Below are 13,762 nucleotides of genomic sequence, written 5' to 3'. Positions count from 1 at the left end.
AACCAATGGCCTCCACTGTCCAGTCTCGGAGGAGAAGATGTCCATTCGTAATTGATGCATGGATGGCTCAAGAGGAATCAACATTTGCACAACGCTCCATCTATACTCCGCATTAAGAGTGATCTTTGAACTAGCTTGTTCTGAATGCTGCTGCTTAAAGTAGGGCTCGCAGATGAATCCCACATATGTTGTGCAGCTGGAAGGGACTCGAAGATGGTTGCCGGGAGGGAGTGCAAGCCACTTCTTGGTGTATGGATTACAGATGTAGTAGGGATTGTGGATCAAGTAAGACTCCATATCCTCGTCGTCGTAAATTGTGTAGGTTTTGCAGCACAAAACCAAATCATTATATGTTGCCACCAATTCTAGATGAACATGTCGTTCTTTCTCTTGTTGAATACATGGCAGGAAATCCAGAGAGAAATATTGGCTTTCCCTGGTTTTCACCACCGGATGCGCAACGACTTTAAGTTCGGGTTGGAGGTTGTTGTTGTTGTTGTTGTTAGGGTGAAAATTATACAGCGCACCCGGGTGTATCCACCGTCCATTTTGACCCAACCAAAAAAAAAAAAAAAAAAATTAACGGTGGAGATGACGGGTGCGCCGAATAGGCTCTCGTTGTTAGGGTAGGGCAAAACAAAAAGAATACCTGCACCTAGAAAGGCGTTTCCTTCGTCAACACCTTGGACACTCAGAAAGGTCCTAACAAAATAAGGGTCAGAGAGGAGACTCAACCAACGCTTGGAGACGCACTTGGCTCGAAATAGTGTTGATTTGCAAGCAAGTCCAGCAAGGATTTCAACCAATATCAAGTCCGGGAGATCACCAAGTCGAGTAGTCTTTTTTGGTGAATGCCGGCAACCAATATGAATGCCGGCAGTCATGGTTAACTGTTTTGGTGATGATGGAATCGATCACGTACGACGGACTTTGGGCAACCTAATTTGAAACGGTGATCATGTACTGTATTTGGGTTTGGGGATGGAACTAATCAAATTGCTGATAGATGGCCGGTCAATGTTGGTATATAGTAGAAAATAAGGATTCAATATATGGTTTGGTATGCTTCAATTTATTATTCATCGTTAACTAGGGAGTTTATATAGAGGTACAGTCATAATACTACTAGGAAAATATTCTACACCTATACAAACAAGGAAAGTAAATATTTACAGTTATTCTACAGATATAGGGTCGAGTCATCTAAGGGACATAAAATTTGACCCAAATTTGGACAACAATTACTAGTCATTAGATTTTAAAATCTTCAATGGCCTAGATCAATTGTAAATATGATGTAAACATATTATTAATTGATGTGGCAAGTCTTAATTTCATAACAAATCAAATTAAAAGAAAAGAAGAGAAAATCAGAATTTAAGATCTGAAGAAACAAAATCCAATTTCACTACAAAAAGAAAAGAAAAAAAACCATGGTTTAACATGTAGAAACAAAAACTTAGCAAGATATTAAGTAATAGAAAAATACAGTCTCATATTAAAAAACTTATGAAAAGCTCTCTTCTGCTAGGGTTTGCCGTCGGCGGCGGCTCTGGGTTTTCTGCTGGTAGATTAGGGTCTCCCTCTTCCTCTGGTTATTTAGATGATGGAGGTTGTGGGTTTCTTTCCCGTCGTCTTCTTCGTGCACCAATCGGACTGTGGTTCGATTGTCTTTTTCTTCTCCTCATCCTTACCCACTTCGGCGTTGTTGGTGAAGGTGGGAGCAGTGATGGCGGCACAGAGGTGCTAGGCAGAGTCAACAACCACTGAGAACAACTCTGGAGATGCTTTTTAGTTTTATAGGTTGTTAAGACCATCTTTATTATAGCTGATTGTGTTTTGTTCTCCAGAACTATACGGGTGAGAAGGAAATGCTGGGAAAGTGTGAACAGGTTCTTTCTAGTCCCATAAGCTGAAATTCATGTCTTTTGATTTTCTGAACTAACAGTCTGCTTGTAATTACTTCAGTTTTTCTTAGTGTTGATGAAGGTTCCACGAGTAGAACCCAAGTTGCGAGTATTTGCTTTCAAAATTACCTTTTCTAGTCAGGTATGTTCTAGGTTTTATTTTTTCTTTATTTTTCTATGTATGGTTTTTTTTTTCTATATAAATTAACAACATTTAATGCTTGATTCCAATCAGGTGAAAGACTTAAGATCAAATTTGATTACCATCAATAGTGCTACTAAAGAGGTACCATGAGAGTGGATGGTTATTGAACTAGTACCTAAGACTCTAAGAGCATATTTTTCTCCTCCATCTTACATGCGACATACATACAGGTTAAAGAATCTGCGAAGTTGCGACAGGTAATGCAGACAATTCTTACTTTGGGAAATGCCTTAAATCAAGGCACTGCTCGAGGTATGGTGCCGTTTAGTGTTGGTGTTTGTTGTTTAATTATCTTTATCACTGAGTTTTTCCTAGGTTATATTTTTCTTTTGATGTTTCAGGGTCAGCCATAGGATTCAAATTGGACAGCCTTCTTAAATTGTCTGATACTCATGCAAGAAACAACAAAATGACTTTAATGCACTATTTGTGTAAGGTAAGGATGTTAATATCAACCAGGATTTGGTTTGTTGGGGTCTATTTACTATGTGTTTCGTTTGATTCTTCTCACCGAATGATATAATTCATATAAAGCACCCACTGAGAGGGTTTAAAGTTGTTCTGTATTGTTTGGATAGATTAGCGTTCTGACTGGATAATTCATGCATTGGGTCCTTAAATCAGTAATTGAATTAAAAATCCAAACTTTTGTAGAATTTTCCCATCCATTGCTATCTTTGAATCTTGATGCTAATATCTCCTATGCACAGACTTCTTGCTTTATCAGTAACTTCTTGTACATTAATATATTTGTTTCTTTTGTCATTAGCTCATTGCTGAGAAAATGCCCGAGCTGCTGGATTTTGATAGGGATCTTATCCATTTGGAAGCTGCCTCTAAGGTGAATTTTATTGGTAGAATTGGCTCATAGTCATGTTATCATAACTTAGTAACAGTACATAGCTGACCCAATAAATTTAATGCTTATTATAACCGCTTTATGCTGCAGTCCATTATTTTTGCATCAATCAAAATAACTTGCTTGTGATCAAACTTCAAAAACATACTGATATTTTCCATTAAAGTATGCTAGTTCAGTTCTGCTGGCTTTAAATTGGTAAGAAATTTCATATAAAAAAAATGGCTTTTTCTTCAACAAACACAAGGTCCCTTATAATGCATTCATTATTCTCCTGACCTATTATTGAACTGGGAGAGGTAAAGTTTTTAGATGAAATTAAGGAAGAAGACAATTATCTTTTTAAGTAGCTTTAGCGTTTTAGGTGGTGAAGTTTTGAGATTGATTTTAATTTTAGATAGGGAAGGAAGTTTCCTTGAATACTATCTCACTAATCCTAGATCAACTTACATTGTTTTAGGGACCTATTATTGATACCTGAAAGATGACCTAATTTGAGTTTTCAAAAAAAAACGCGCACCTTAGCACACACAAATTTGTGTTGTTTCTTGCTATAAATCCTTCTCTTGTGCTTAATTTTTTGCAGGTGCTGAAAAATTTCCTTGATACTGCTGAAGCTGAAGTTAGGTCACTAATCTCCTTGTACTCTGAAGTGGTGAGTGCAGTTCACAATCCCAGAGTTTCTCTTTTCATCAAAATATCTTTTGGTGCTGTGCAGCTTATTGCTGGTCTACTGTCCTAACACCCAACTGTTTTCTGGCAGGGAAGAAACGCAGATTCTTTGTCTCAATACTTTGGGGAGGATCCATCTCGGTGTCCTTTTGAACAAGGTTTGCGTTGATCTTTCAGCTCATGAATATACCACACCAGACACATAGATGCCGTATCTTCTTTAGCTTATGCCCATTCTGATTAGTCCACTCTTTTGACTAGGTCACCTAGGGTCACCATGGACCAATTCATCATATGAACTTTTTATTGTCTGGAGTACTATCAAGATATTTGGTAAAGAACCTAATACAACATAAATAGAGTGCCGAATCAAATAAGCTAATAGTTTAAAGGTACTCCACCCCTGCTGTATTGCAGTCTTCAGAGAGTCCATCTATTTCTTTTCATCCATATTGCCCCATATAGGGCTTTATGATTGAAATCCAAAAGTCTGTTTAACAGGGATATGCTCAGTGTATGTCAGTCAGTGATGCAATGCATTTGCTTGAGTTCTAATTTTGGAGAGATAATGTAAATGTACTTTGAAGTCTCTTTTATGATTTTCTTACATCGTGTGATATTTTAAACTTTGATCTTTGACTTTTGTTCGCAATGCAGTGACACAGGTGTTGTTCATCTTTGTCAAGATGTTTACCAAGCGCGAGAGGAAAATGAAAGACTGGCTGATATTGAAAAGAAGAAGCTTGAAAAGGAAGCCATGAAAGAGCGAACTGTAGCTAATTCATCTGCAAAGAAAGATTCTGTGGATAGAGCATGAGATTGCATATATACGTGTGGTTTTGGTGGGTAAATTTTACATACATTCTTGCTGATACTTCATAAATTATTGTACTTGGAGCTGAACTGCATAAGTTAACTTTGGTTAACTACTGCTACTAAATTTTCTAATCTAATAAAATAGGGGATTTTGCACTTCTGCAGGAGCTGCTGTGCATATCAAGATCCATCATGCATTCTGCTATCTATATGAATACAACTAGATGGAACTTTCACATGTGCTCTTACCCATTTCTTCTACGGATCGATGCTGTGTAAGTCTGTATAATACAACTTTCTTAGTTGTTTTTGAGCTGTATATATGTAAGAGACTACGCTAGCACTAATATTTTCTCCCGTCTCTCAAATTATTTTGTACAAATCTCATCTGAAAAGAAAGCCATTCTGTTTAGACAATTCAGTGGAGCCGATCTCGATACTTGTAAATTGTGTCATGTTGGAATCGACAAACCCTTAATTTATTACGTATTCGATCTCATAGTACAAATGGATCTTACATACGTATGTTATTATTCTCATAATACAAATGGTTTACATATGAAAGTTCGTCTAAAAGAGATTGATCAAATGATCGATGAATATGTTTCCTTCATTTACCGGTAGGACGACAATCATTAGTGTTAAGCTGATAGAACTCAGTGAACTTGATGAATATGGTAATGAAGGCATAAATCAACAAGAAGGTGTAGCCTCAGAGAGTATTGAAGCTAGACCAAAGTCAACATTTTGACCCTGGTCAACCAGCACGTGGCTCACAGATGAACAGATGATCTTGAGCATTTCTGAGTAATGCAGACATTCTTTATCTCCCAATCACCTCACAACAGATACACAACGGTCCTTATACGTGACCAAGAAGAAAGGATCACGTGCCTCTCCATAGCTGGCAAAGAGGATATTTTCTGTAGTGCTTATCCAATTGTTGTTGTCCTATATATATAAGGATTGTATTGCACTGTTGTCTGCATCAATCATCATCTTGTAAAATTACCTTCAATACAATACAAGCTGTTTTCTCTTCCTTTCAATTTTCTTTCTTTCTTTCTTTCTTTGTTGTATACTCTTTTCTGTGTGCTCATTTTCATATTCAGTAAACAATTCTGTTTAAGTTCTTCACTTGCTATTACAACGTTTCATGAGTGTTTGAATTTCAGCATGGTATCAGAGCCTATGGCCTGACCATTGCCTTATCACACTGTCTTCCACTGTCTTGTCACTATCAACAACAACAAAAAATCTCATTTCTTCACCTACTGAGACTATAAACTTCATTTGTTCACCTACTCATTTCTCATTAGTCAGATCTGGTATAAATTCTATTAGATCTAGTCTTTTCTTGTTTTTAGTTTGATAAATCTCTCTTTCCTCACAGTGTTGGTTCAATGGCACGCTCGAATAACAACTGCAATGTTATTTCGGTGCTCCTTGAGGAGAACAACTATCCTACGTGGCTCTATCAGATGCATTATCATCTAAAGAGTCATGGCTAGCTTGCTGAAAATTGTTGATGGAACCCTTCCTTGTCCACCACCTTGCTCTATCAACCCTGATGGGACTGAGGTGGACAACACAGCTGCGTTCGAAAAATGGGAAGAGCAGGACAGTGCTCTCATTGGCACCCTTTCCAACTCTCTCTCATCTGAGCCTCTTGCACTGATTGTAGAATGCACCTCTTCCAGGGAGGTATGGTACAGGCTCAAGCAAAGGTATGCTTCTGTCTCTGAGGCACATGTTATGCAGCTTAAGACTGAGTTACAAGCTATTCAAAAAAGGAGGTGACTCTATTGAAAGATATATGTTAAATTCAAGAGTGTTAGAGATAAATTAGCAGTGCTTGGAGTTATGATGTCTGATCAAGATGTTAAAGTTTTAATCCTTATTGGTTTACCTATTGAGTATGGTCATACTAGACAGATTATTAGGGGAAAGCCTAATATTGATCTTGGTGAGGTCAGATCATTATTGTTGTCTGCAGAAAGTGAGATTGAACTTGAATAAAAAGCTTTACCTTTGTCACAATTTTCTGCTATGGTTGCACAAAATCAGAATGCCTCAATGCCTAGTGTTCCAAGTTTTGGTAATACCATCTTCAACACTGCTATTCCATGGGCTGCAAACTGTGCAGCACCCTCAAACTTTAATGCCTCAAATGCTGCATCTCCTTGGCCTGATAATTGTGTTGCATCATCTAATTATTGCACTCCTAATAGCTATACTAATGTTGCTCCTGGAACTGTTAATGGATACAATAATGTTGGTGCTCCAAATTCTACTATGACTTTTGTGGGGTATGGACCTCAGTATGGCTCTCATAGTTTTTCCAATCCTGCTATTAGTACTCCATCAGTGAATCACATACATGCTTCTACAGGTTTTATTAACCCATTAGTCAGTACTCAGCAGGTCTCTACCATGCCTCACATGTATACATCCAGTCCTAATGCTATGACTACCTCCACTGCTCCAAGCAACATGATCATGCCTTTCTCACAAGTCAATGCCTCTCCTTATATGATGAATAGCTCACAATCTTCTGTGGGATTTTATTCACCTCCTAATCAGCATGTAGTTCAGCAGACCCCAGCTATGAATCATGGTTTTTCTCAAAACCAGCTCACACCTTATTCTCAGCAGGCCTCAGTTGGAAATCAGGGATTCTCTGAAAATCAACAGTTCTCACCTTACTCTCAGAATACAGCCTTTATTGGACACTTTAGCCCTCAAGATGGTGACTCATTTCCACAGTTTCCTTCGTCTGATTGTAGAAGTAACACTAACCACAACAATGGAAACAACTCCAAGGGCAATAATTATTATAAGAATGTTGTTTGTCAAATTTGTGACAAACATAGTCATACAACCTACAAGTGCAGTCAGAGGAACTCTCACCAGTCTGGAGAAGCTACTAGCTCATCAGTAGAATGTCAAATCTGCAAAAAGCCTGGCCATATTGCCAAAACATGCAGATGGAGGAATGCTAATCTCAATCAGCAGCAATCTAGGAACTCAGCTATGCTTGCCTGTGACCTTAATTCTAGTGAGGGAGTATGGCTAATGGACTCTGGAGCCACCAACCACATGACATCTGACATCAATCATTTGCAGAACATCACCACCTACAATACCACAGACTCGGTGCAAATTGGTAATGGTGACAGCCTTCCTATTACAAAAAAGGGTTCAAATACCCTCTCAGTTGGAAAAACCAATCTCTCTCTGAAAAATATATTATTTGTTCCTGATTTGGCTGCTAATTTGTTATCTGTTTACAACATTTGTAAAGATAACTGTGTGAGATTGATCTTTGATGCATTTGAATTTCTTATACAGGACAAGGAAACAGGCAAAGTCTTATATGATGGTGTGTGTGAAAAGGGGCTCTATCCTGTTCCAGTCAAAGTTGCACATCAGTTCCTTCCTACAACAGTCAGTAAACACTCAACCTTTCTTGGAAATAAAGTGTCTCACTCACTGTGGCACAGGAGGCTAGGTCATCCGTCCAATACAATAGTGTCTAGCATTTTGTCTAAGTCCAACATTGTTCTTTCTTCTGATCAATGTCAGTCTCTTTGTGAGTCATGTTTAGCTGGAAAATCTTCAAGGTTGCCCTTCCCTGTGTCTAGTACTAAGTCAACTAAGCCTTTTGAGGTTGTTCACTCAGATCTTTGGGGTCCTTCCCCCACTGTATCAATTGAGGGTTACAAATATTATTTCACTATTATTGATGAATGTACTAGATACACATGGATTTTTCCATTGAGAAATAAAAAGGAGGTTTTACCTTTGTTTTAGACATTCTGTGCCTTTATTTTGAATCAATATTCAGCTTCTGTTAAAATCTTTCAATCAGATGGGGGTGGGGAGTTCACAAGCAATTTGTTTAAAGCTTTTTTGAATAAAAATGGCATTGCTCATCAGCTTTCATGTCCCTATACTCCACAACAGAATGGGCTAGCTGAAAGAAAAAATAGGCATATTGTTGAAACTGCTGTTACTTTATTGCACTGTGCCCATCTTCCTGTAATTTTTTGGTACCATGCCTGTGCTGCTGCTGTTTATCTGATTAATAGGATGCCTAGCTCAAATCTGTCCATGAAATCACCTTTTGAGGCTCTTTTCCAAAAAATTTCTGCCATTGATCATATTAGAGTTTTTGGGGCTACTTGCTACCCACTGCTGAAACCATATAACTCAAATAAGCTGCAACCCAAAACTGCTCCCTGTGTGTTTCTTGGCTATGCCTTAGGTTACAAAGGGTTTATTTGTTATAATCCTGAGTCTAAGAAAACCATTATTTCCAGGAATGTCATTTTTGATGACAATAATTTTTACTATCAGAAAAATTCTATTTCTTCTTCTGATAATGTTGAACAGGTGACTCAGTTCTTTTCAGCCCCTTGCTCTCTTCCATCTGCAGTGCAACATGAATCACACACACCTTCATCAAGGCCTCTCCTTGTCCAAGATCAGATCTCACCTGCTCCTATCACTTTTCAACAACCTGTGTTTCCAGAAGATCACCAATCTGATCATGAACAGTCTGGTACCTCTCTTGTTTCAGATAATTGTGTAATTTCAGATGAGTTGCTAAATACTGCTGGTCCTGAAGATCCATTGATTATTGATCATATTGATACATATCCCTCTTAGTCTGATTCCATCAGAGGTGCTGAAAATCCTGTCTCCTACACAGATGAGCCTTATGTTCCAATTTCAGACATCCATATGGACATTCAACCACCATCATCAACATCTTTTGAGAGAATTTTCCTCATTCATTCCTTTGTCTAATTTGAATGCCAAGGATCATCCAATGATAACTAGAAGCAAACATGGGATTTAGCCAAGAAGAAGGTGTTGATTATGATGAAACCTTTAGTCCAGTTGTTAGACACACCACAGTTAGACTGTTCCTTGCTCTTGCAGCACAATTTAACTGGAAACTTCATCAGATGGATGTAAAAAATGCCTTCCTACATGGAGTGTTAAAGGAAGAAGTTTACATGTCTCAACCACAAGGTTTTGAAGACCCTCATCATCCTCACTATGTTTGCAAACTGGTAAAATCTCTTTATGGACTAAAGCAAGCTCCTAGAGCTTGGAATGAAAGGTTCTCCTCCTTCCTTCCATCCTTGGGTTTCAGATGTTCACATTCTGACCCCTCACTTTTTGTTAAAGCATCTGCATCCACCATGGTTTACCTACTGTTATATGTTGATGATATCATATTAACTGGGAATGAAGAGACTGAAATTGGTGTTATAAAGCTTGCACTGCAATTGGAATTTGAAATGAAGGATTTGGGCTTGTTACACTATTTTTTGGGATTGCAGATTGAATACTTACCATCAGGAGGCATTTTCATTTCTCAATCCAAATATGCCTCTGAGGTGCTTATTAAAGCAGGTATGACTGGAAAGAAGAGTTGTAGCACTCCATGCCTTCCTTTTGCCAAGTTACTTAGAGATGAGGGACCTCTGTTTAAAGATGTTACTCATTACAAGAGTATTGTGGGATGTCTGCAATATCTTACTTTTTCAAGACCTGACATTGCTTACAGTGTTAACACTGTGTGTCAGTTTATGCAAGCACCTACTGAATCACACTATGCAGCAGTTAAGAGAATACTCAGATACTTGATTGGCACTGTGAATTTTGGCCTGACATATAAACCAGCTCCCAATCCAGTAGAGCTAAAAGCCTTTTCTGATGCTAACTGGGCCAGTGACCCCAATGATAGAAGGTCAACAACTGGGTTTGTAATCTATTTTGGAAACTGTCCCATTTCTTGGTGCTCTAAGAAACAACACTCAGTCTCACGCTCATCTACAGAGGCTGAATATAGGGCCATGGCAGACACAGCAAGTGAAATCTTTTGGTTAAGACATCTGCTATCAGACATCTATATGAGTTTACCATTTCCTCCTCTCTTCCACTGTGACAATGCTTCTGCTCTTTCTCTTGCTTCTAATCCTATTCATAAATCCAAGTGTAAGCATGTGGAGGTTGACATACACTTTACAAGAGAAAAAGTTGTTAGGGGAGAGCTTAATCTGCAATTTGTTCCCTCTCTAGAACAGTTTGCTGATATTTTTACTAAGGGCTTAAGCACTGCACATTTTCAATATTTATGTTGCAATCTAGTGCTTGGTAACCCTAGCTCTAGCTTGAGGGGGGCTGTTAAGCTGATAGAACTCAGTGAACTTGATGAATATGGTAATGAAGGCATAAATCAACAAGAAGGTGTAGCCTCAGAGAGTATTGAAGCTAGACCAAAGTCAACAGTTTGACCCTGGTCTACCAGCGCGTGGCTCACAGATGAACAGATGATCTTGAGCATTTTTGAGTACTGCAGTCATTCTTTATCTCCCAATCACCTCACAGCAGATACACAACGGTCCTTATTCGTGACCAAGAAGAAAGGATCACGTGCCTCTCCATAGCTGGCAAAGAGGATATTTTCTGTAGTGCTTATCAAATTGTTGTTGTCCTATATATATAAGGATTGTATTGCATTGTTGTCTGCATCAATCATTATCTTGTAAAATTACCTTCAATACAATACAAGCTGTTTTCTCTTCCTTTCAATTTTGTTTCTTTCTTTCTTTGCTGTACACTCTTTTCTGTGTGCTCATTTTCATATTCAATAAACAATTTTGTTTAAGTTCTTCACTTGCTATTACAACGTTTCATGAGTGTTTGAATTTCAGCAATTAGTACATGAATTTCCCTTGGTGGCTGGGTTGGAATCTTTGGCAGCAATCTTCATTTGAAGATGCAGCAGCTTGCTGGGAGTACTCATCTTTTCTTCTAAAATCACAGTAATTGATAGGATTGGTGTTTTTTATACGATTGTTATCTGCAAAAATTGAAAGGAAAAAAAAAAAAGGAACAAAAAATAGAGCAGACGGTACAGACGGATTTACCCCTAGAAAATCGCCACCTAACACCCATTCTAACTCTGTTAGTAACAGTGTGTATGGTTCTTTAGTCGGGAATAGATGTTCATGTACCAAAGTTTATAATTTGTAATTTGGTATACATAAATGCATAATGGGGTTAAGTTGGTGTACCATTCTTAAAATTTTGCCTTATATACATGATCGACAAAATGGACATAAGTTAGAGGCTCTGTAACGCCCCAGACCTAATTTGACTCTTATTTGACCGTTTACTGTAATTTAGCCAGTAAATGAGCATTGTTTTTACTTTTACTCTTCTTTTTGAGCTTCTAATGGACCCATGAGTTGACTTTTTTCTACGTTTAAAATTTGAGAAAACTTCCCTCATGAAAGTCGTAGAGGACGTTAAACCAAGTTCGTAGATATGTGGCACGTTTTAATCGGAGTTGGTACGAAAAAGTTATAAGGGTTTGAAGTCAGGGGCATACCTGTAATTTCGGTGGAGACTGAAATACTATAAATAGCAAAAAGGGACTTTCCATTTCGGGAAATTTCCAAAATAAACCCAGAATTTTGCTGCCACGCTGCCCAAACTTCTCAGCCTCGCCGGCGACTATTCTGGCCACCTCCGGCGATGAAACCGGGCCCATTCTCTTCGTCTTTGAACTACCTTTCCAACCAGATATGTCTTGCAACCTATTACTAACCATGTGAGACGAATCGAAGAGAAGAAGGTATGTTCCTCTTTTCGGCAAATTCTTCATTTTCCGGCCAACTCCGGCCAAATCGGATGATGAAACTAATTGGGCTGTGTTCGTCTTGCAATGTGTTACTTACCCTACAAAGGATTTCCATCAATTTACAACAAGGAGAGAGAATTGACGAATCCAAGTTCTAGGGTATAGGATTTGAGGATTTTGCTTCTTGAGGTAATTTCTCCTCCATACACTTAAAATTGATCTTCGTGCTAGTTGAAAAAGTTGTTTGGATTGATGAGAGAAACGTTGTGTTAAATTTTGGTAGCCATTGGTGTCGGTCGGAAATATGGGTGGCTTGCCGCCACTGCCGGCGGCGCCGCCTCTTTTGGGTCGATTTTTGGGTTGTTTAGGTAGGTGTTGTTGAGATGAGTCTAATGGTATTAAGTTTGTGAATTTTGGAGGAGTTTTGGTTAGATTTGGGAATTTCCAAAGTATGATTTTGTTCGTGTATAAATCGGAGGATCCAACCATTGGATTTTCCTTTGTGTTGGTTATAGAATGCTAGAATCGATGGAATGAACTTGTGGGTGGAGTTTGTTGAGAATTCAATATGCGTAACCCTAGTTAGGGTAGTGGGTTAGACGAAAGATTTTTCCGGTGTTATTCTTAAAGTTATTAGACTTCGAAATTTAGGTGTTTTAAACATCTTTATTATGTTAGGATACGAGGAGGCCATGCTTGAGGGGCGTGTTGGTTGTCGCCGGGCTTAGGCCCAAATCTGTGAGTGGACCTTTTTATTTAAATGAGATGCATGCAAATGAAGTTATTATAGAACGAGTTCTATTTGAATTTAATATTAAGTGATTATAAGTTTTGCATAATTTATTTAGGGTGCGGCTATTGCCACCCTATCAAATACTTTTTTCACCCCACATTTTAATTTTAAACTAAAAATTCCAATACTAACCCTACAATCAAGAATTTTTGTAAAATATAATATTACACTAAAATCTATAAAATTCAAACAACAACAATTCTCTACATCTTTATATCGGAGAAAAAAATAATTTTACTCAATCTTTCAAATCAGATTTGATAATCACTTTAATCTTCAACATGGTGGTTATACAGTGTTGTGGGATTGTTCGTTTTTATTTTTATTTTATTTATGGCTTCAAATATAGTCTTCATATTTATATATATATATATATATTATATATATATATACAGGAATTCTCAGTTGCGGACGTCCGCACCAAAATTTTGGTCCGGATTTCTATTTTTGCACCACTTCCCGATCGAATTTCCTCAAACTTCCTTCTAGACATATCTAGATCATCTTGTGTAGATCATCTCTGCAAAATTTCAGCCAATTTGGTGATCGTTAAAGCCCTCAAACTTGCGTTACAAAACCGACTGACATAATTCTGTCCGATTCAGACATATAACAGAAAAACGCAAGTTTAAAGGTCTTAAAGATCATCAAATTGGCTGAAATTTTACATAGATAATCTACACAAGATGATCTAGATATGTCTAGAAGGAAGTTTGAGGAAATTCGATCGGGAAGTGGTGCAAAAATGGAAATCTTTGGTGCGGACGTCCGCACCTGAGAATTCCTGTATATATATATATATATATATATATATATATATATATATATATATATATACTACTACTAC

General features: G+C 37.8%; 1 protein-coding gene and 1 pseudogene across 2 annotated transcripts in view; one reads left to right on the top strand and one right to left on the bottom strand.

Annotated features, from left to right (window-relative positions):
- LOC101312357 (putative F-box protein At1g50870-like) overlaps positions 1–884 on the bottom strand; it is a 1,176-nt gene extending 292 nt beyond the window's left edge. The window contains exons 1-2 of the mRNA XM_004301715.1: positions 650–884; positions 4–389 (exon numbers count right to left, since the gene is read on the bottom strand). Of these exons, the coding sequence (XP_004301763.1) occupies positions 4–389; positions 650–884 (621 nt within the window). The remainder of the gene's footprint in view (positions 1–3; positions 390–649) is intronic.
- A 619-nt stretch (positions 885–1,503) lies between these two features.
- On the top strand, positions 1,504–4,787 carry LOC101303810 (annotated as a pseudogene). Its single transcript, XR_184742.1, has 11 exons — positions 1,504–1,743; positions 1,851–1,892; positions 1,969–2,049; positions 2,143–2,193; positions 2,283–2,364; positions 2,454–2,548; positions 2,882–2,953; positions 3,558–3,626; positions 3,735–3,801; positions 4,301–4,485; positions 4,625–4,787. The product of XR_184742.1 is annotated as a formin-like protein 3-like (transcript).
- Positions 4,788–13,762: the final 8,975 nt, after the last annotated feature.

This window comes from Fragaria vesca, linkage group LG5, assembly GCF_000184155.1.
Source record: "Fragaria vesca subsp. vesca linkage group LG5, FraVesHawaii_1.0, whole genome shotgun sequence".
NCBI lineage: Eukaryota > Viridiplantae > Streptophyta > Magnoliopsida > Rosales > Rosaceae > Fragaria > Fragaria vesca.
The sequence above is the reverse complement of the archived record's forward strand: the minus strand, read 5'-3'. Positions and strand labels throughout refer to the sequence as shown.